The following is a 20958-nucleotide window of genomic DNA, read 5'->3' on the forward strand; positions in this document are numbered from 1 at the left end:
AAAGAGCTGCATGAACTTCAGTTTGGGGACTGGGGAGTTAAACGATTTTTTGGGGTCGCTGTAGAAACTGAGTTAACCAGAGCTGAAACCTCATTGGCTGTTAACCTCCTCCTCCCTGCTCTCCCATTGGCCAGCAGACCGTTGACCTGAAGCTGCTTCATGATGAGCTGCAGGGTTGACGGCACTTCATGGACTGAAAACACCAGAACAGGTAGGCTACTCTAACCGTGTCTGTGTGGACGTAAATCTGTTTACACTCACATTGCGGGGACTCGCCTTCCCTTTTTGCGGAACAAACGTAAATCATTACATTTTAGGTTTGAGGTTAGGCACGTAGTGGTTATGTTGTGTGTATTACTGAGAAACAACAAGTCACAAGAGGTTAGGGATTAGGTGATACCTTCAAGTTAAACATTGGTATTTCGTTAAGGTTAGGGTCGGGGTTAGAAATGTAGTAGTTAAGTCTCCAAGGAATGAATGTAAGTCAATGCAATGTCCTCCTAAACGACAAAAATACAGTTGTGTGTGTGTGTGCGCGCATCATTAAATCACAGTATGTTGGTTCAGCCATTTTCTGTGTTAAGCGTTTATTTTCAGTTATTAAACAGGTTTTTCAATCTGAAGTTTTGATGATTTGAGTCACGGCCTGTGTGCAACTGAAGGTTTTTAAGATCCGTGTTTCAGTTCAGATCTTTATTGTTCCACAAGAGAAAATTCTTTTGCAGCAAGGAAGCATAAAAACCTAAAACAACTGAAGATATTAAATGTGCTGGTATTACAATATCATGCAATGTAGAAAAGGTTAATAGTTATTAAGACTTGGGTGACGATAAAGTGCCAAACTGCGCCAGGAACCAAGGGGCAGTTTGTTGCACATGGTATTAGGGCTGCAACATGATCAATTAATCTTCTGATTATTTTCTCAATTGATCGATTGGCCCAGAGCCAAAATCTTCAAATGTCTTGTCCAACCAATAGTCCAAAACCCAATGATATTTATTCTACTATCTCACAAAACAAGCAAATATTCACATTTAAGGGGCTACAAGCACCAACTTTTTGCATTTTTCTTTTAAAAATAACTTAAATGATTAGCAAAATAGTTGCCAATGAACTTTGTATCAATCGATTAATCGTTTCAGCTCTACATTGGATAAATGAAACCTTGAACTAGTTGCACCTGTATTACTGACCGGTCACATTTAGCATTTTGTGTGATTTGTCAACTAACCAGACTAAGAGTCTACCGCCATGCTAGCAGCTAACGTGAGGCTGTACTTGGACACAGCAGCGCTAAATGCTAACATCAGCATAATAATATAAATATTGGCCCGAGGATCGCGCCAAGTTATTACAGTTCATCCTGAGGGGAACATAAACGTCTGAACCAAGTTTCATGACAATCCATCCCACATATTTCACTGAAAACCACAAATGTGAAGCTCAAGGTGGCGCTAGAGGAAAGGTGTTAGGATTCATCCTCTGGGAACCATGAATGTCTAAAAACTTCCACAGCAATCCATCAAACGGTTGGCTAAAAATGTCTGACAAAGAAAGCTGCTGCTCCTCCAGAATTTTACTCACCACTTTAACAAAGTTGCCCCATTGATTCCTGTTTTCCCAATTTCCATAACAACGAATCACTGCGAAGCTCAAACGGAGAGCGACAACTTAGGACAGAGAACGTAAATATCTTACCTGCGATGACTGCACATCAGCACTGAGACACCACAGTCACCGCGATTCATCTTGGGAAATGTGGTACTGAGGCTTAACGTTATAGTTAGCGATGGAAATTCACCTCCTCCTCGTGACATTTTACAAGATATTGGTCGATGACGCTCAATATCTTAATATCCCGTTTTGGCCGCCTCGCTCTTGTGGTGAGCTTGAAGGAGTTTCCTCCAGCTGCTGCTGCCACCTTCAGACAAAGTTTGAGTGCATGCGCACGGTTAAGTTGTGGCCCGTTTCAAAGTTTATCTAACCGCTGTTCCTTCGGTGGAAAGTTTCCATACATTAGTCAACTATAACTGACCACACGATCAAACGTTAGACTGACTTTATAAATAGTTTCATCATGTTGAGAATATCACGCGGCAGTCAGTCAAACATCTAGTATTAGGTATTGGATGTAGTAGGTTGTAATTAGTGGATTTAAGCAATAACTTACAGGCGAATGAACACAAGTTTGTGTTTTGAATGATTTGATTTACTCAGTTGTGCCGAGCAAATGAAGTCGCATTCGAAACATCCATTCTGAGGAGAAGATGCAGTGCATGCGGAGGTCAGGCTCAGCTAAAAGGCTAGGCTATGAAAACGGAGCTAAGCTAGCTTTCATGTCCTGCAGGCGTTGTGGATGCAACACAAGCTGGCCAAGTTTAATGTAATGTTTCTTTACAAGTGCATCACAAATACTGTATAAAGAGTTCGGTCTAGACCTGCTCTATAGGAAGAGTGCAATGAGATAACTTCTGTTATGAATTGGCGCTATATAAATAAAATTTAACTGAAATAAAGAAACCGTCAGAAGAGTGAACGATGAATGAAAGGATGTTTTGCTGCCTTTTCATCTCTACTAGTTAACGTTAGCTAGCTACAGAATACTGCTAAAAGGCTACCGGCAGCTACCGACAACTTTTAAAAAAAGGTGGAATTATTTTTCCATGTTACTCGATGCAGGAGTTGACGTCTTGAATCAGTCAACACACCTTAAAATGTCAATATGATCGATCGGCAGTGATGGAAACATGACACCCGGGTGGAAACGCTCATTTTCGGCCCTTTTCCGGCGCGACTCTTTCATCTGTCTATAAACGTCTCCTCCCTATGTTTATGTAGTATTAGCATGCTAGGCTAACAGTCCGTCGGCTGTGAATTTATATCCGCGCTGTGACATCTTTCGGAGCACACAAACACCGTCAGCACACCTGTCACCTGCCCAGCTCGGCGCTGTTACAGAAACACAGTCTGTGGGCTACAAACAGCAACCACCATAACGTCGTCGCTGGCCTGCGTGCTGCTTTCTGTTTACTAACCCTGTTTTACGTCACCAACGCGACACATCAGGAAAAAACAGGAAAGGCAAACTCGTCTCCTGGCAATGTGAAAGGAGTTAATCGGCTATTTGTAGCAGGTTTACCCGCGTTTAAAAAACCCGTACATACGCGCTAATTTTGGTGTAAAAAAAAAAAAAAAAAAGGTTATAACTGTAGCTCCATAGTCCGACTAAATATTGATAACACGCTTAGTATTTTACAAATTAAATTTTTTTATTTGATGAACGTGGCCGCTGTAAAGCGAAACTATTTTTTTTTTTTTAAAAAGCACAACGACGGTGGGCAAGTAATGTAATCGGTGTATGCCGTAACACCGACTACCGCGGCAAGCCTGCAGTCTGTTAACAAACTCTACATCTGCGTCCTCAGGCGGTGAAAAGCTGACAGGTTGTTAGGTTTAGACTGTCTAAAGTCAGTAATACATCACATAACACAGTTATTTCCTTGGTTTATTCTAATTTCTTGTACAGAATTACTGTTTGATTCAAAACGCCACTGCTGTCTTATTTTTTAATGAAAAGATAGAACTTAATTCATCCTGAAATAATTTTTTGCGCCTTGATTCTTGATATAAAAACACAACATTTATTTTTTAACACTAAAATAAAACAGAATGAAATAAAAGAAACAAATTAAATAAAGGGAGTTGTAAAGGAACAATATTACTATATAAAAATAAATACAATAAATAAAATAATGTCTTGAATGTATTACTCATAACTCACGTAGAAATAAGAGTATCATGTTCATTAATTCCTTGCACCCTGCCAAAAATCATTTGGACATTTTGATGAAGCAACTCTGGGCTACTCCTTTATGAATCACTTTATCTGAATTGCACAATGTTTCCTTTCCACTTATCAAAACCTCAAGTCAGACGTTCGTCACTGCTCAGACAGACTGCTGCTGGATACTCCCAGAGGGGAACTTTGTTAAACTACAAAGAAAACAGAAGAAGAAAGACGTTAAAAGATTTGAAGGAAGGAAGGAAGAAGAAGAAAAACAGTCAAACTTGTTATTTTTACTGGATTCAACTGATCATTTTATTCCAGTTTTTTCCTGCAGCCGGCCTCGTTCTTCAGTTCGGTTAGGAAACTAATTTATCATTTATTATGTTACTTTATATATATATATATATATACACACACACACACACATATACATACACGCACACACGTGTGTCTGTTTTACATTTTTTAAATGTATTATTTTTGTGATTTCTATAACTTTGTGCAACTATTAGAATTTTTTAATAGGATCAGAGTGATCTATACTTCCTGTCTAATCACTTGACTGTATACCTCGTCCTTTGTCATGTTGGCGTTTATAATATTCTGTAGCTTCTATTTGGGGCCCGAGCACGAAAGTTGTTTTTGCAGAGATTATTCTTTTGTAAGCCCTCTGACGGGCTCGGGATGCTCGAAAACTCACGAAAATCTGCACACACGTCAGACCCGTTTTGTTTCTTCCCAGGCCGACATGCTGTCCATCCCAGATCTGATCAAGAAGAAGAGAGATGGAGGAGCGCTGAGTGACGAAGAGATCCACACTTTCATCCAGAACGTGACAAACAAAACCATCCAGGAATGCCAGATAGGTACGAACAGTTTAACTCAAACAAACAAAGGCCTGATCACTGATTACTGGGCCATCATGGAAACAATTAGGTCAGTTTCAGGTGAAACTAGCTAGAGTAATCAACAGATACTCAGGTAGACTCCTCCCTGAGGGCGGGGCTTAAGCAACACAGAGTAGCTTAAATTTCTGAGTTCTCAGACCATTTTCACAATTGAGAATGACTTCCGGATGGGAGCCGAAACATTTTAATTCTGAAAACAGTGTCCAGATGACTACGACTGAAACCTTTTCTACGATAGAACGCTCCTGGACGAATGCGGGACTACACCGTCTCAAACAAACAAACACTTTCCTGATGTCAGGTTATCACCTGCATTTTGTCTCTGTCCGTTAAGGGGCCATGCTGATGGCTATCTGGCAGAAGGGAATGGTCGAGACGGAGATTGAGACCCTCACCAGGGAGATGATGTCATCGGGGGAAGTGATGTCATGGCCAAAGGAGTGGGCGGGGCAGATGGTTGACAAACACTCAACGGGAGGGGTGGGAGATAAAGTCAGTCTGGTGTTAGCGCCGGCGCTAGCTGCCTGTGGCTGTAAGGTAAACATGCCTACACGTCGCACACATCGTGCCTACTTCTTGAGTCACAGTTATTTACTCAGAGAGAGAAATGTTGTACGTCTGTGATGACATAACCCCAGGTGTGTGTTTGTCAGGTGCCTATGATCAGTGGGCGGGCCTTGGCTCATACAGGAGGAACTCTGGATAAACTGGAGTCGATTCCAGGATTCAACATCCACCAATCAGCAGCACAGGTGCAACAAACTACTCTTTACGAACTATGAAAAGCAGCCGGTCGGTCCACCACTTTAGTCCGGACTGAAATACCGACTGAACCGGCTTTTGTCATTATGACACGTTCTGGCAAATTAAAGCGTAGCCTACATCATCAACCTGTGCCGACGGCGCTAAATCCAGCTTGTGTTGCGTTAGTAACGAGTTTGTTTCACGCCATGTGAAATTACTTTTTTCTGACCCCCTTATTTCTCTGACTCGTCTGGTTTCTCCCGTGTGTGCGTGTCTCACTCACTGCCTCGAGTCGCAGAACGCACAGATTTGATTGGCTGAGTAGCATCACGTGATTTACAACGCATGCAATTGGTCTCTGCGTTTGCCGGGCCGTAAAGGCTAGAAAAGCTGCGGCAGTTAAAACAGAAACGCTCCGTCAGAATTTAATAATTCTCAATAATCTATCGGTTACAGGTCCGGGTAGGACGGCGTCAGGACTCGGACCGTGGTTCGCCTGGTAGTGACCTCGGCTTTAGAGGACGACAAAAACTGATATTACAAAACTTATTCTACTGAAATGTATGTAACTTGTGAATAAATGTGATTTGATTAATTCACAAGATGTACGGTGTCATCAAGAGATTAATATTATGCAAATTATTTGCAGATTATTATTAAGTAATATGTATATTATGTCCTTGATAATTACGAATGGTGCTCAAAATTAATGCCAGGTCTCGTGCACCCTGTTGTCAACCTTACACTTCTAAAAAAGGTAAAACAAGCATAAAATGCCAGCGATGTCTGCAGAGCACGACGCCGGCTGCAGCGTGCACCATGAGCGAGTACTCACCTGGTTGGTTAGGTTACTTATGTTTCTAACTACACTGAACGTTTGTTGTAATATTGAAGTAATATAAGTAATAGTTTGTTGTAATATCTTACTTAACATGGCTGCACCCTGCAGGGAACTACTAGGCGATCGAAACGCAGTTGTCCTGATTGTGGTGCTGCTACACTCTCCTTCATGGGCTCTCATTATGTTCCACTCGGGAGCTGCCGAGTCATGTGCGACACCTAGTGGTAAAATTCGGCATTACTGGTCCGGTATTTGGCGTAATATCAAACCGGTTAGAACATTTTAACATCGGCCCAACCCTAATTATCACGAAATGCGTTTCAGACTCTCATGTTCCCCTCGGGATGAACTATAATAAATCTGGCGACCCTCTGACTTTTCATCTAGCGCCACCATCAGGTCACAATTTGTCCAATACTTTGTTTATGACCATATAAAACAAAGATGGTAACAATGGTAAAGCTAAACATCAGCATGTTAGCATTGTCCTTGTGAGCATGCTGTTAGCATTTAGCTCAAAGCGCCGCTAAGTCAGCGAAGGCTCAGGGCTGTGCGACTGTGAAATCGGCAAAGTGTTTGAGGGCGTGGACTTTTGAGCCCTTTAAGAACACTTTCCGTCAGCCTGCGACTCTGCAGACTTTGCTTACGGGAAAAAACCCCACGATGCATAGCACTGTGACATTAAAACGGCAAATAAACAAGCTATTTTAAGCTAAACCCGCTCTATTTAGCTGCCTGATGCAATTACAACAGGTGGATATCAGCAGCTTGTGTATGGTCAGCGTGCGCCCTTCTGCCGCCCAATCAAAACACAGAACCTTACCGTTGCCGGGTGGCTGACACAGCGGGAATACTAGTCTTGCTGATGCTTGCGTCGCCATGACACCTGACTTTCTGTACCGAAAATATACCGAAAAAAGTGAAAGTTCTCCCAACGTTAATTGTTGTCTAAACACAAGCAGCCGAACAACAAAGAACCAAATGAGATTTAAAAAATTGGCAAAATGATTTTAAATCAGAAACTTACCGACGCCAGCTCTCGCTGCTCGACTGTTTTTCATACACATTTTCAGTTGGTAACAAAGAAAGTATTGACCGTATCTGTACGAACTGTAGTTTAAATGTGCCGACTGTGCAGATTCTGGAGATCCTGCGCTCAGTGGGCTGTTGCATTGTGGGTCAGACGGAGATGTTGGTTCCTGCAGATCGAGTCCTGTACGCTCTGCGGGACGCCACCAGCACCGTGGACAGCTTACCACTGATTACTGGTACTGAACTGGTATCACTCACACCACTAACAGGACCGCTGCAGCAGCTCTGCCAATTAAATGTGTGCGTTTGTTGTTTCAGGCTCTATTATCTCAAAGAAAGGTGCCGAGTCTCTGTCTGCTCTGGTGCTGGATGTAAAGTTTGGACGAGCTGCTCTGTATAAAGACCTGGAGAGTGCTAAAGAACTAGCACAGTCATTAGTAAGTGCATTAAATATATCGATCATTAACATTAATCATGGCCAGCACAGTTTGCCTATGGAAGATACACGCTAACCATAAAGATTTGTCTTTGGCTCAGTAACTTAACAATTACGTATTTAGCATTACTCTCTTTAAAAATAACTGTTTAATGCTAAAAAGCAGGCGTGTTTAACATTGTGGTAATATTCTTATTGTTTCATGAAAACAAAAAACAAAAAAAACAAGGCATAGATAAACATTTTTAAAATAATATAGACCCTCTACATAAAGCAGGACTGCAACTAAATTATTTTCATTGAGGATTAAACTGCTGATTATTTTTCTTGATTAAATCTTAATATTCACATGTGAAAACTTGGACTTTTGCTTCAAAAACGACCTAATAGATTAATCAGTTCTTAAAATTCTTGGGGAGGTACATGCTCTGTTGATCAATGAATCATTTAAAAATCGATTGGTCGTTTTAGCTGTAGTATATATTTAAAAGATTACTATACTTAAAAGATTCAGCTCGAGTCACACTGACGAGTCTGAAAGAAAACCTTTAACATGTTGACTCTGCTGACGGTGGTGTGTTATTTTAGGTGACTGTAGGAAACGGCCTGGGCATGCGTACGGGGGCGGTGCTCAGCTCTATGGACGGTACGATTGGTCGATGTGTCGGCAACAGTCTGGAGGTGATCGAGTCTCTGGAGACGCTGAAGGGGAGGGGACCCGAAGACCTGATGGAGCTGGTCACAACTCTGGGTAACAACATGACTTTGTACCCTAAAGTGCTCTTTAAAAAAAAGGGGGAAAGGTTTACATTTTAAGACATTTGGTGATGTGAGTTACTTGGTTATTGTGGTTTTGAGGCATTAACATTAATTAAAAGTTACAAGAAACTCGATTTTCTTCCATATCTATACGCAGGAACGCGTGATGTTTCAGAAAACATCAAATAGCGACTAAAAATCACCAGATGGGAGGAGGTTGTGTGGGCGTTTCAATTAGATGCAAATAAAAATCAATAACGACCTCCCGTTGTAGGTTTCTCCAGTTAAAGTTACATTCATATAATATCTGTTGTGACTAATTGGCCCAGCACCGACAGCCACTAACTATTTTACCGACTGATTAATCTAAAACGTTTCATTTCCCTCCAAAGATTCAAACAGACCATTTGATTTGACTTCTCTTTTTAAATGACAAACTGTATGTCGTTATGTAGAGCAGCACAAAACAAAACGTTAACAAAAAGGTTTACATATTAAAGTGCAAAACTGGCAACTCCAACATGATAAAAAATAAAACACAATCACCGTCAATCAGCGTAAAATAAGCCTGAAGATAAAGATTCAGACCTAAACATGTTCCTGAGCACTAATTCAATGGAAGGAAGCAGGCAGACGACTTTATGGCTTCATATTAAAACAGCTACAAGGACAAAAGATATTAAAAAGCTCTCCTTACTAACGAATAGACAACACTATGGTTTCAGAAACGCAACCCGACGTCACGCTGCGGCGGCCAATCCGGCGATCAGACCGGTCAAACGGCGCCAAAGTCAGTAAACCAGTTCACGGACCAAACTATGCTCCTCTCCCAGTCGCGACCTCGCCTGGATTATTTCGTGTACCCAGCGTCGACGTCTGCGTCTGGCTTACAGTCGACGCCACGAAGCGTCCTTTGGTTTGTGTTCATTTGTTTGGGAGAGAGAGAGAGAGAGAGAGACAGCGGTGGTCGAGCGACCCACAGAGTGAACGAGGAGAGGGAGCGCCGGTTGGAGAGAGCCGGTGAATCAAGAGAAATAAAACGTCATTTTCTGATTGTTTCACGGCGGCTACGTTCTAAAGCCCAGATAAACACGCCCACACCGCCACGCTGTCGTCCCGACGCAGCAATTACTGAAGAAAACAATGAAAAACCATGCGGTTAAAAATATTGACGCATCTTCAGCTTCGACGTCATCGATAACATCGACTACTCGCGGCAGCCGCGAATGAAACACTACAATGTGTTGATGATGATGCGCGTACCTTTGGTTGGTCCTTCGCCGCTTGCTCGTTCATTTTGCAGAATCTAGTTCCCGTAATCGCGTTAGTACTTATTAAGAATCCAGCCCGTCGCTTTGTGTCACTTAATTGTGCGTTATATTATTTGCAGTACATCTCCCGCGGCACAAACACAATGAGGCTACACACTCGTGTCTGTTTATTAAACGATTGAGTGGCGCGACCCATCGTCAACGCGTTACTGCTCCCTTGTGGCGTGGAGTATTAATACCCAAACAATATACACAAGTCTTTCAAAAAAGAAAGCAAAAAAAACACCCATATTGGCTCCAACAATTTCAATAATTAAAGCTTATCAATTAAATAATTTTGAACCAGGACCTTCAGTACTTGGATCAAGTAGTTTGTGAAAAATAAGGTTTGCCAAGTTTAGTATCTACAGCCGTCAGATACATATTTAATCAACATTTAGGTAAATAGAAGTATCAGATTGGACTTGGTGTCAGCAGATAATCAATATTAAAAAAGGACTCTGATCATTATCGCGGCCAAAGAAACCTGATCGGGACGTCCATACCGAATATCAACACACAGATCCTCTCAACAACCACAAAGGCCTCAGTTTCGCCTCCAGCTCACAGCTCAGTCGATCACTAATAATTAATGATCGCACATCAAAGGAAACGACACAGAAGCAGTTTAAAGCAATTGGTGACATTTCTAAGAGCTGATGGCGAACAGACATAATCAGCACCTATTAAAAATATACAAATTCACCATTTTGAGTTCCCTAACAGCCATAAAACTTGAATCTTATAAGTAGCTGAGTCCTTAATTGTCAAATTTAATCACCACTGATTTTGTAGCACTGAAATCTTACTTTGAAAACAATCGATCTGAATCTATGTGGTTTTAATTTCCCCATTTGAAAGTTTCAGTTGTTTGTTCAGTTTGTTTTTAGGTTTAATGAATTCTAAGAGACCGACATTCGTAGAACTATATTCATGTTAAGCAAATTCAGTCTGTCATTATGATCTAAAACAAAAAAAAGGTCAAATATGAACGTCCAGCCTACCACAGTCCCTCGCGGTGGCGTCTCCACGCGGCGTTTTGTTTGACCAACAGTCTGAAACACAAAGATTTTTCAATTTAACTTCACATAAGACAAGAAAAGCAGCAAATCCTTACATCTGAGAAACTAATCAGCAAAAGTTTGGTTGATTGATTGATTATCAAGAGAGTTGATTTTGTTTACCAAGTTTTATCCTGTGAATTGAATTTCAGACTTCAGGCTTAACACCTGTTACAGCAGATAACTGATGCATATGATATAATATACAATATTAAATCTACTAAATGTAAGGCAGCAAATAATTATTTTCATTAATGATTTCTCATTATTTAATATTAATCTTTTGGTGTGTGAAATATCAGAAAATCATAAAAAATAAAATAAAAAAAATGTCCAATGCCCAAGTTGAGTTATTGAAGTGTCTCGTTTTGTCGGACAAACAGTTCAAACCCCAAATATATTCAAGTTAAATTTCACATTAAAGACAAGAAAAGCAGCAATGTGACAAACTGGAATCAGGGAATATTTGGCATTTTTGCTTAAAAAAAATAAAATAAAAAATACTGCTGCAATGACTGGTCGATACTCGTCTTTATTCAACTATTTTGACAGTCAATTAATCGTTTTAGTCATTTTTAAAAAGCAAAAACTCAAATGATTCTCTGGTCGCTGCTTTTCTGTTTGGTCTCACTCGAAAGTCTTTCGGACCGTTGAAGACGCCATTTTGGCCTCTGAGGAACTGAGGTGGACATTTTTAAAAACCCAAACGATATATCAGTTATTTAATAAGTAATTAGCAGATTAATCAATAATGAAAATAATGGTTGGGGTCGATTAATTAATCAACTAATCGTTTCAGCTGTCAAGTGTTTCTAAATGTGACAGGTGTCAAAATCACCGCCAACTAATTACAAACTGACTCAGGTGGCGGAAGCTAGCAGTGCTAATGTTAGCATAAAAGTTTCATCTCGTTCCTGTATAAACTGACGAACAGTAACAAGACAAAAACACAATGGCGGTAACTGCTACTGATTAATGTTAGTAAATGATTCGGTGTGACCGGCTGACATTTAAGACGACTGTTGTTTCATCAACAACAAACATTAGGTAGCTAGTTTAGGAGGCTAACGTTAGCTACATCAGTGGTAGCCTACCTGTCTGAAGCCTGAAGCTCCCTCCACATTTAGCAACGCTGCACCGGACTTCACTCAGATTTTACGCAAATTAAACCAGGTGCAGTCAGAGCACACGGTGAGTAGTTCAGGATGCCTGGGAAAGTGGAGCATTCCCAGCACAAAACACAGAGACGGTGGATACTTCAAAGGGCCTGGGACAGTAGAGCGTCTACTACTGTTCATTTTCTCCAGGGCTAAGTATTAAATATATTTTTACTTAAAAAACGTATTTATTTACTTACATTTCTGCTTAAGTACGCACTTATATATTTACTACCTACTTAAGTACTTATTATATTTACTTACGTAAATCTTTACCTACTTAGCCTCAGCTAATGTCCATGCATAAATACAACAACCTAGGAGTAATTCAAACCAAATTCTGTTAAAAAATCCTTAACTTTTACTTTAAGATATCCTCTAGATCACAAGGTATTTTACTATGATATGATATATTTTGTTGTTTCTTTTACCAGCCGAACAATCCAGTAAATTACAAGATAGTTTAACATCAAACTTAACCCCTAATAATCATAATAATTCTGAAGGAATGGGACCAAAAACAGCAAATTAATTTAACTGTAACTGGAAAATTACAGTAAAAATTCACAATCTATAAAAAAAATAAAAGGATAACTTATTATTAAACAATTGTCTCACGAAAATAATTGTTTTTGTTCCAATTTTCAAGAAAAATAGATTTACATATTGTTGTTGTTCCTGTAGGGGGCGTTTTGCTGCACATGACTGGCTTGGTGCCCGACCTATCAGAAGGCAAGAGGCAGATTTCTGAGGCTGTGATTGGTGGAGCTGCTCTGTCCAGGTTCCGGGCCATGATGGAGGCTCAGGGCGTGGCCAATGAGACGGCTCGGTCGCTGTGCTCCGCCCACACAGATTACTACAGCATCCTGAGAAAATCTGAACATCAGATGGAAGTGAAGGCCCCTGCAGATGGTAAATAAATAACAACAAAAACACAGAAATACACATCAAAAACAATGTTTTCAAGCTTTTGGTTTCAGTTGATTTTATATTAAAATCACCTTGCAGAGGCTTAGAAATGGCTGCAGATAGATAATCCATCACAGTCAACATATATATACTTTGTTTTGGTCAGTTATGTTATTGTCGCTACACTAAAACTCACACATCGCTGTTGCATTCAAAAGGAAACAAATGGTGCTGTATGTAAATTTGTGCTTGAGGATAAAGGTTTCTGAGCTGTGAAGCAGGAAGTAGACATTGTTAGCGAGGTAACGTTAGCCTTCGCTCCGGGGCCGCAGAATAAATGTCTGGGTGTGTTTTGGGGAAAGTGTGATTATTTATTACATTAGCAATAATATTATATATTTATTTACATATAAAGTATTTATTTGCGTGTACTTTTATACTTATATCTATATATTTACTAGATATTTGTACTTATGTACTTTTATATTAACTAACTTATATTTTTACTTACTTAAACTTTTACTACTTACTTTTTTACTTACGCACTTACAGTATATATTTACTTACACTTTTACTTACTTACGTACTTATTTACCAACATATTTTTACTTACTTGGGTAAATATATATTTACTTACTTACACTTTTACATACTTTAAATTTTACTACATTTTTACTTACGCACTTACAGTATATATTTACTTACACTTTTACTTACTTGCATACTTATAAATTTACTAACATATATTTGTATTTACGCACTTTTATATGAACTAACTTGCATTTTTACTTACTTGCGTACTTATTTACCAACATATTTTTACTTACTTGGGTAAATATATATTTACTTACTTACACTTTTACGTACTTCTATGTTACATCTTTACTTACTTGCGAACTTTTATATTCACTTACTTACATTTTTCCTTAATTATGTACTTATATATTTACTTAAAACTATCTTATTGGAAAATCAACGGCGAAAACAGAAAAATAAGCAAATCTTGACGTGTGAGTAGAATCGTGTAAATTTGTAAATCTCTTGTTTTAAAAATGTTTCAGTTCAGCAGCGACTCTTGAATATCAAACGTCAGAATTTACACGTTAATACCAACACATAACATATTATTATATATATTTTAATCATTACATTTCCTATTTAAAAAGTGTGACGTTAAAGGAGCTAAAAACACTTCAACGGCGATGTGGCCGATGAATAATCGATGAGCGATTCATTGTGGATGGAGCACAGATTGAAGTTTTTCCACAGTACACTTCTCGCCGTCTCTCTCTCTCTCTGTAGGTGTAGTTGTGGATGTGGATGGTTTGGTTTTAGCCGAAGTGCTCCATCAGTTGGGGGCGGGGCGATCGAAGGCCGGAGACCCTGTCAATCACAGTGTAGGGGCGGAGCTGCTGGTGTCGTTGGGTCAGAGGGTCAAGAAAGGTGAGAGGTCGACGATGATGATGATGATGATTTCAGTCTCCTGTTCGACTCCCGATGATGTCTGATTTGCGTGTTTTCAGGCGTCTCCTGGCTGCAGCTCCATTACGAGGATCCGGCTCCGACTCCAGACCAGATCGATCGACTGCAGAACGCTCTGACTCTGAGAACACACGAAGACACACAAACACAGCAAACACAGACTTTAGTGAAAGAACTGCTGCTACCTCAGTAACGCACGTTTTAATACTTTTATTTATTAACACAAACAATAACAAACCCCTGCAGATTAGTGGACACCTTCATGTAAGCCCCGCCCCCCCTTAGTTACTGTTGCTAACCTGTGTCGTTTAGTCATAATGCTGCCAAAATACTTATAATAATATATAACATAATAATATATATATAATTAATATATGCTGTGATTTAAAACAGATGTAGACAAAAAAAAAGTACGAAAGTATCAGCATTAAAATATACTTAAAGTACTCATTATGAAGAACGGCCATTTCAGAATAATATATATTATAATAATAATATATATAATATATTATATTATTGGATTATAATTATTGAGGCATTAATGTTGCAGCTGGTGAAGGTGGAGATAATTTTAATGACTTTATATACTGCTGGATTTACCCCCGGGGATCAATAAAGGTTCATCTTAATCTATAATAATGGTTTATTTGTTGATTATACTTTGAATTATTAATCTGCAAAGTAACTAGTAATTAAAGTTATCAAATAAATGTAGTGCAGTAAAAAGTACAATATTTGCCTCTGAGACGCAGCGGAGTAGAAGTATGATGTAGCAGAAAATGGAAATACTCGAGTAAAGTATAAGTACTTATGTACAGTACTTGAGTAAACATACTCCAACACAGTTTCTGCTGAAACAAAAAACTGTCGCTAACAGATTTTTAGCTGTAGCTAGCTAGCTAGCTAACCTTAGATTCATGAGTTGGTTGAAAACGTGGAAATAAAGAAACAGCATCACTGTTGTGTTGCAGTGTAGCTAGCTAGCCTTAGTATTACAGCACAGACACTGACAGAAAAATACACAAGTTACTGGGGACAAGCAACACAAAAATTAGATTTATGCTTTATTGTTCGCATCATTTACTGTATGTTTCACTTTTACAAGAGAAAAGGATTGAAGGATGACGATTAACTGATTAGTTTGGCAAAGTTATCTCAGATAAACTTCTGCGAATCCAGTAAAGAGCAGGACGGACTGACTTCCTGTGTCAGAAGGGTTCATCCTCTGGGGAGCAGGGATGTGCTCGGTAAAAGATAACATGTTGTATATTTACTCTTTATATATGTACTCAGATCCTTTTACTTAAGTAAAAGTATGTTAGCAAAACGCTGTCAGTGTTTTATTATATCTGATGTTTCTGGATTCATATTCCTGCTGCAGATGTTTCAGGTTGAGCTCATTTTAACTGCTTTATATACTGTTGGGTAGTTTAACCTGCAGCAATGCATCATGGTCTATAAGATCATCACGTGTTTGCAGCGTCGCTGTCCTGTGAGAACCACGTATCTCTAAAAAGTCTCCCTGAGCTCAGAGAAACAGCCTGTTTTCAGCTCTGTGACGATGCGTTTCCCAGCTGATCCGAGGGGGGGTTAAAGAGTTTATTCAGCTTCAGGAGGAGGAGAGTTTCCTCAGCACATGAAGGAAACTCTTCATCCTTCAGCTCGTCACTAACACCTGGAGATACGAGGTTTTCACTGGACAGGAAGTAACTAGTGACTAAAGCCGTCAGATAAATGTAGGGAAGTAAAAAGTCCAATATTTCCTCTGAGATGAGGCGGAGCGGAAGTAGAAAGTAGCATAAAATATTCAAGTACCTCAGTATTTGTACGTCAGTACAGGACTTGAGTAAATGTACTGACGGAGTGTAATCTGCCTGTAAAAATAACAACATATGAATAAATTGCTTCTAATTACTGCCGCCTCATTAACAAACTTACTGTTGAGACGAATAAAAAGATCTGATTAAAGCTGTTTCGTTTTCCTGAGTTTGTGGGCGGCCCTGAACACAACGTGCCTGTTGGTAAATTAATGTTTATTTCATTTAGTTAGCTGAAGCAGGATTAAGTGTTACTGTACACACAGACAGTAACTGCTGAGATTATAGATTCAAGTTTAACACAATTAAATGACTTTCTCAAACAATTTAAGTTGGTTTTCATTAGTTTTTCTTCTTCTTCTGTTCATTTGAAAGATTTTTAGAAACATCCCAAAGAGCTTAAAGTTTCCAGTTTTGCAAGAAGCAAAAAATTAGAGAAAAGTCAGAAACAAATAATAATTTTGTGCAACAGAAATATTTGCTTTTCTTTTCTTTTTTTAAAAAAAAACCTGTTTAATCATCGACTTTAACGCGCCGAGGCAGCAGATTCACGGACGTGAGTCTCATTTTAAGTGTTTGTGTTTTAAACTTCTTGGTGGCGATCCATCTACCTGTCGATAAGCTGCACTTTTAGCTTTGGGTTTAAGGGCTTGTTGCTATGACAACAGTCCCAGGTGAATTTAAAAAATAAATAAATAAATCCAGACTCGTGTCAGCTCGGTTATCTGCGTAAATTCCAGTTATATAGTTTATGGAGTAATTATAAACATTATTTTATTGATCACCAGAAACAAACAGTAACACGCTCTCATGTGAACCTTCATGTGGGATATATTAACATTAATAATAATAATTAATATTGTGTTAATACACAATAGAACTAATAAATTATTTTATATTATTACAGATTAAGCTACCCAGCAGCATGTAAAGTAAATAAAATCAGCTCCACCTTCATTAAAGTGACGAACATTCTGCATAATGAGTACTTTTACTACTTTAAGTATATTTTCACGCAAATACTTTTGTATTTCTACTTTTACTCAAGTAAAAGATCGTAAACAAACACGGAGGTTTCGTCGAAATATGAGAAATGAAACTTTATTAAACAAACAATCTCAATCTGACAAAAAACAGACTCCAAGCATAAAAAAGTTCATCTAACAACTCGAGCAATTCACAACTTTATTTATAAAAAAAAACACAAACAGAAAAATGGCGCGCGGGAGTCCGTTAGTGGAAGAAGGGCCGCGGAGTTTTCTGGATCCATTATTATTTAACATCAGTCGGTCTCAGCGGATCCGGATAACTCCGAGAACCTGCGTCTGAAAACAGGATCCTCGTGCTGTCCTCGGTCACGCTGTCATCTGTTGCCACGGAGACAGAGACCGAGGGGTCGGAGGTCGGAGGTCAGTGGACGACAGAGTTGAGCGGCTCGGCTCTGATGTTTCCTAAATCCAGAGTGGAGTCCGTCTCCTCGTCGATCTCCCCGATCACGGCCCTGAAATCCATTAAAGATATCAGTTAAACATCAAACAGAATATTTTCATTACTGCTGATTATTTTCTAAATTATTCTTAATATTAAAAGTGTTACTTGATAAAATATCGTCAACATTTCTATTTTCTTGACAGTGTTTCTCTGAGTTACATCTTCTGTAGGATCCCTACAATCACTGGGGGAACTAAGTACATTTACTCAGGTACTGTACTGTTGAGGTATTTATAAATACTGAAGTACTTTACTTCAGTATTTTAATCTCATGCTACTTTCTACTTTCTGCTCCGCCACGTCTCAGAGGGAAATACTGCACTTTTTACTTCACTACATTTATCTTCACAGCTTTAGTTACTTTAGAGATTAGGATTTTTCCACAAAACATATGAAGAGTTTATAAAATATGATGTTTATTATAAATTAAACTCCCCAACAGTTCATACAAGTACAGCTGAAAGGGTTAATTGATTAGAAAATTAATTGGCAACTTTTGATGTTTGAAGTCGTTTCTCCTGTAAATCCCTTCCTGGCTGCAGCTCCTCAGATGTGCAGATCTGCTGCTTTTCCTCTGAACGACTGTAATAACTGTGATGTTTGTTAATAACGTCGAGCTTTGGACTGTCGGTCGGACACGACGACACGCTGAAGGCGACTGTAATAACTGTGATGTTTGTTAATAACGTCGAGCTTTGGACTGTCGGTCGGACACGACGACACGCTGAAGGCGACTGTAATAACTGTGATGTTTCACCGCAGTAACGGATCTGAGTACTTCCTCCAGCACTGCCTGTATTATGTGTTCAATATATTTCTACCATTGTTCTATCTGATACTGAAATAAAGCGGATACGTTAATGATTATTAGCAGGTGAAAGGTCAAAGGTCACTCACACGTTGTCTCCTCTGACGATGTAGAGTCCCAGCACCACCTGCTCCACCCCCTGACTGGAGCTGAACACCCGCTCGTGACTCTCATCCAGGATCAGGTTGATGGTCTGATCGAAGCCCTTCAGAGTGCCCTGAACACACACACACACACACACACACACACACACACACACACACACACACAGTGTTTTGGATCGACCTGTTTCCTGTTAACGGGTGACTTCAAATACTCGAATGACAATAAATAATTAGCGGTGGAATGAAACAAAGTATTTACTCAAGTACAAAAATCGAGGTACTTGTACTTTGAGTATTTCAATTTCATGCAACTTTCTGCTTCTACTCCGCCACATCTCAGAGGAAATATTGGACTTTTTACTTCACTACATTTATCTGACGGCTTCAGTCACTAGTTACTTCCTGTCCGGTGAAAACCTCGTATCTCCAGGTGTTAGTGACGAGCTGAAGGATGAAGAGTTTCCTTCATGTGCTGAGGAAACTCTCCTCCTCCTGAAGCTGAATAAACTCTTTAACCCCCCCTCGGATCAGCTGGAAAACGCATCGTCACAGAGCTGAAAACAGGCTGTTTCTCTGAGCTCGGGGAGACTTTTTAGAGATACGTGGTTCTCACAGGACAGCGACGCTGCAAACCCGTGATGATCTTATAGACCATGATGCATTGCTGCAGGTTAAACTACCCAACAGGATATAAAGCAGTTAAAATGAGCTCAACCTGAAACATCTGCAGCAGTAAAATGCAACACACACATGAATGCAGCAGGAATATGAATCCAGAAACATCAGATATAATAAACACTGTAAGGTTTTGAATGCAGGACTTTTACTTGCAGTGGAGTATTTTCACAGTGTGATGTTAGTACTTTTACTGAAGTAAAGGCTCTGAATACTTCTTCCACCGCTGAGTTTGAAACTAGCTAGTAGTTACTAAGAACTTAGGAAAGATTTAATGCACAAACTTATTACTTTTACTTAATAAAAGGATTTGAATACTTCTCTTTATGGAATAAATTGTGAATGGATGGAGAGTAAGTAAAACCAGAGCCAAGGCATTAAAAATGTACGTAAATACTTCTCGTGTCACTCAAGTTTGACCCCAAAAATAATCAAATGTGTTTATTCTAATGAGAAAAACAAAGACACGTTTTAACTACAAGCATTCAGGCTAAAGTGACCAGTTAAAACAAAGCAAAATGTCTATTTTTAGTTCCAAGAGGAATCAATAGCAACACTATCATGCATTATTATACAGCTGATCAACCAATTAAGTTATTGACTAATCATTCCAGTACAAACACACACACACAGGTAGTTAAAGATTAATTAAACTCACCACAATCATCCTGCCGTCCGAGGTGACGATGGCCACAGTACCTGAATCACACCGAGTTAAAAGAAACAACACACTTCTGGACTAAAAACTCATTAAAATTAACATTATTAAACAAAAATAACCAACTGCACCGTTTTAACACACAACTAACTGCACTCCTGCACTCCTAAACAGAGAAGCTACACTGCTGCACGTTCATAAATAACTAAACAAGTATCGCTCCTAGCTTGGACGCTAAGCTAACTAGCATTCATTCATTCAGACGGGGGCAGTTAGCATGTTAGCCAGCTAGCGCAGCAGCAGGATACGGTTAATGTAGCTCTCCAGGGCGGTGGACATGCTTCCTGCCGGGCTCGGCGTTTATTTATCCAGCTGAGAGGTCGGTTAATACTTCCACCGGTTAGCTGGTGCGCAGAAACGTGACGGAAAAACAGCAGCAGGTGCTAAGCTAACAGCGACAACACACCGGAGAACAGACCGAGCTAATCCACCCGCGATTCACCGAGCACGCAGGCAGGAGAGCAGAGCGCCGAGCGGGAACGTCACATCCGGGTTCACTTTAAACGGGGATTTAATCCATTTAACAAACATTACTTTCGCTAAACATAATGACACTAATGCAGTAATAGTTATTATTTGTATTCACATAATAATTAAAATAAGTAAAATGTCGCCCCGGTTTGTGCGACTCATGTTATTACACTTAAAACCCAGAATCAGATTTTCTGACTGTCATTGAAAAATAAAGCAGGTCGTTTAACACTTACAGCTGTTTTGAAGGTATTTCCATAATCCTCAAAGACTCTTCTAACCACCAGGAAGTAAAAACATCAGTCTGCTGCACTTTAAACAAGATTTTCAAGCTGTTTTCCAAGTTGTGACCGGTTTTGACTCTATTCCCCCAATCCAAACAAAGATGGCGACCGGAAATCACATCACATTTCCTCAGTGGTGAAAAGCATCGCTGGTGTAAAGTAAC

The 20958-nt window shown here is 39.5% G+C and overlaps 2 protein-coding genes and 1 long non-coding RNA gene across 4 annotated transcripts; 1 reads left to right on the top strand and 2 right to left on the bottom strand.

Moving 5' to 3' along the window:
- The first annotated feature begins 69 nt into the window (after positions 1 to 69).
- LOC122870959 (thymidine phosphorylase) lies at positions 70 to 16574 on the top strand. 2 transcript variants are annotated; one of them, XM_044185410.1, is made up of 10 exons: positions 70 to 211; positions 4530 to 4653; positions 5030 to 5232; positions 5349 to 5447; positions 7419 to 7548; positions 7631 to 7749; positions 8337 to 8499; positions 12720 to 12947; positions 14247 to 14387; positions 14468 to 16574. In XM_044185410.1, exons 2-10 carry the CDS (start codon positions 4536 to 4538, stop codon positions 14617 to 14619), a joined length of 1353 nt encoding a protein of 450 aa, XP_044041345.1. In that variant the 5' UTR covers positions 70 to 211; positions 4530 to 4535; the 3' UTR covers positions 14620 to 16574. The 2 variants fall into 2 exon arrangements, with proteins under 2 accessions (XP_044041345.1, XP_044041346.1); XM_044185411.1 differs by lacking the exon at positions 70 to 211 and adding an exon at positions 4000 to 4142.
- On the bottom strand, positions 3788 to 12186 carry LOC122870963. Its single transcript, XR_006376747.1, has 3 exons — positions 11973 to 12186; positions 10822 to 10872; positions 3788 to 3993 (listed from the first exon to the last, which is right to left on the bottom strand). It is a non-coding gene; the product is annotated as an uncharacterized LOC122870963 (long non-coding RNA).
- Positions 16575 to 17328: 754 nt separating the features above from the next.
- Positions 17329 to 20902, bottom strand: lsm8 (LSM8 homolog, U6 small nuclear RNA associated). Its single transcript, XM_044185415.1, has 5 exons — positions 20747 to 20902; positions 20288 to 20536; positions 19980 to 20020; positions 18632 to 18759; positions 17329 to 17744 (listed from the first exon to the last, which is right to left on the bottom strand). Exons 2-5 carry the CDS (start codon positions 20316 to 20318, stop codon positions 17654 to 17656), a joined length of 291 nt encoding a protein of 96 aa, XP_044041350.1. The 5' UTR covers positions 20319 to 20536; positions 20747 to 20902; the 3' UTR covers positions 17329 to 17653.
- Positions 20903 to 20958: the final 56 nt, after the last annotated feature.

This window comes from Siniperca chuatsi, linkage group LG23 (genome assembly GCF_020085105.1).
Source record: "Siniperca chuatsi isolate FFG_IHB_CAS linkage group LG23, ASM2008510v1, whole genome shotgun sequence".
Classification (NCBI taxonomy): Eukaryota; Metazoa; Chordata; class Actinopteri; order Centrarchiformes; family Sinipercidae; genus Siniperca; species Siniperca chuatsi.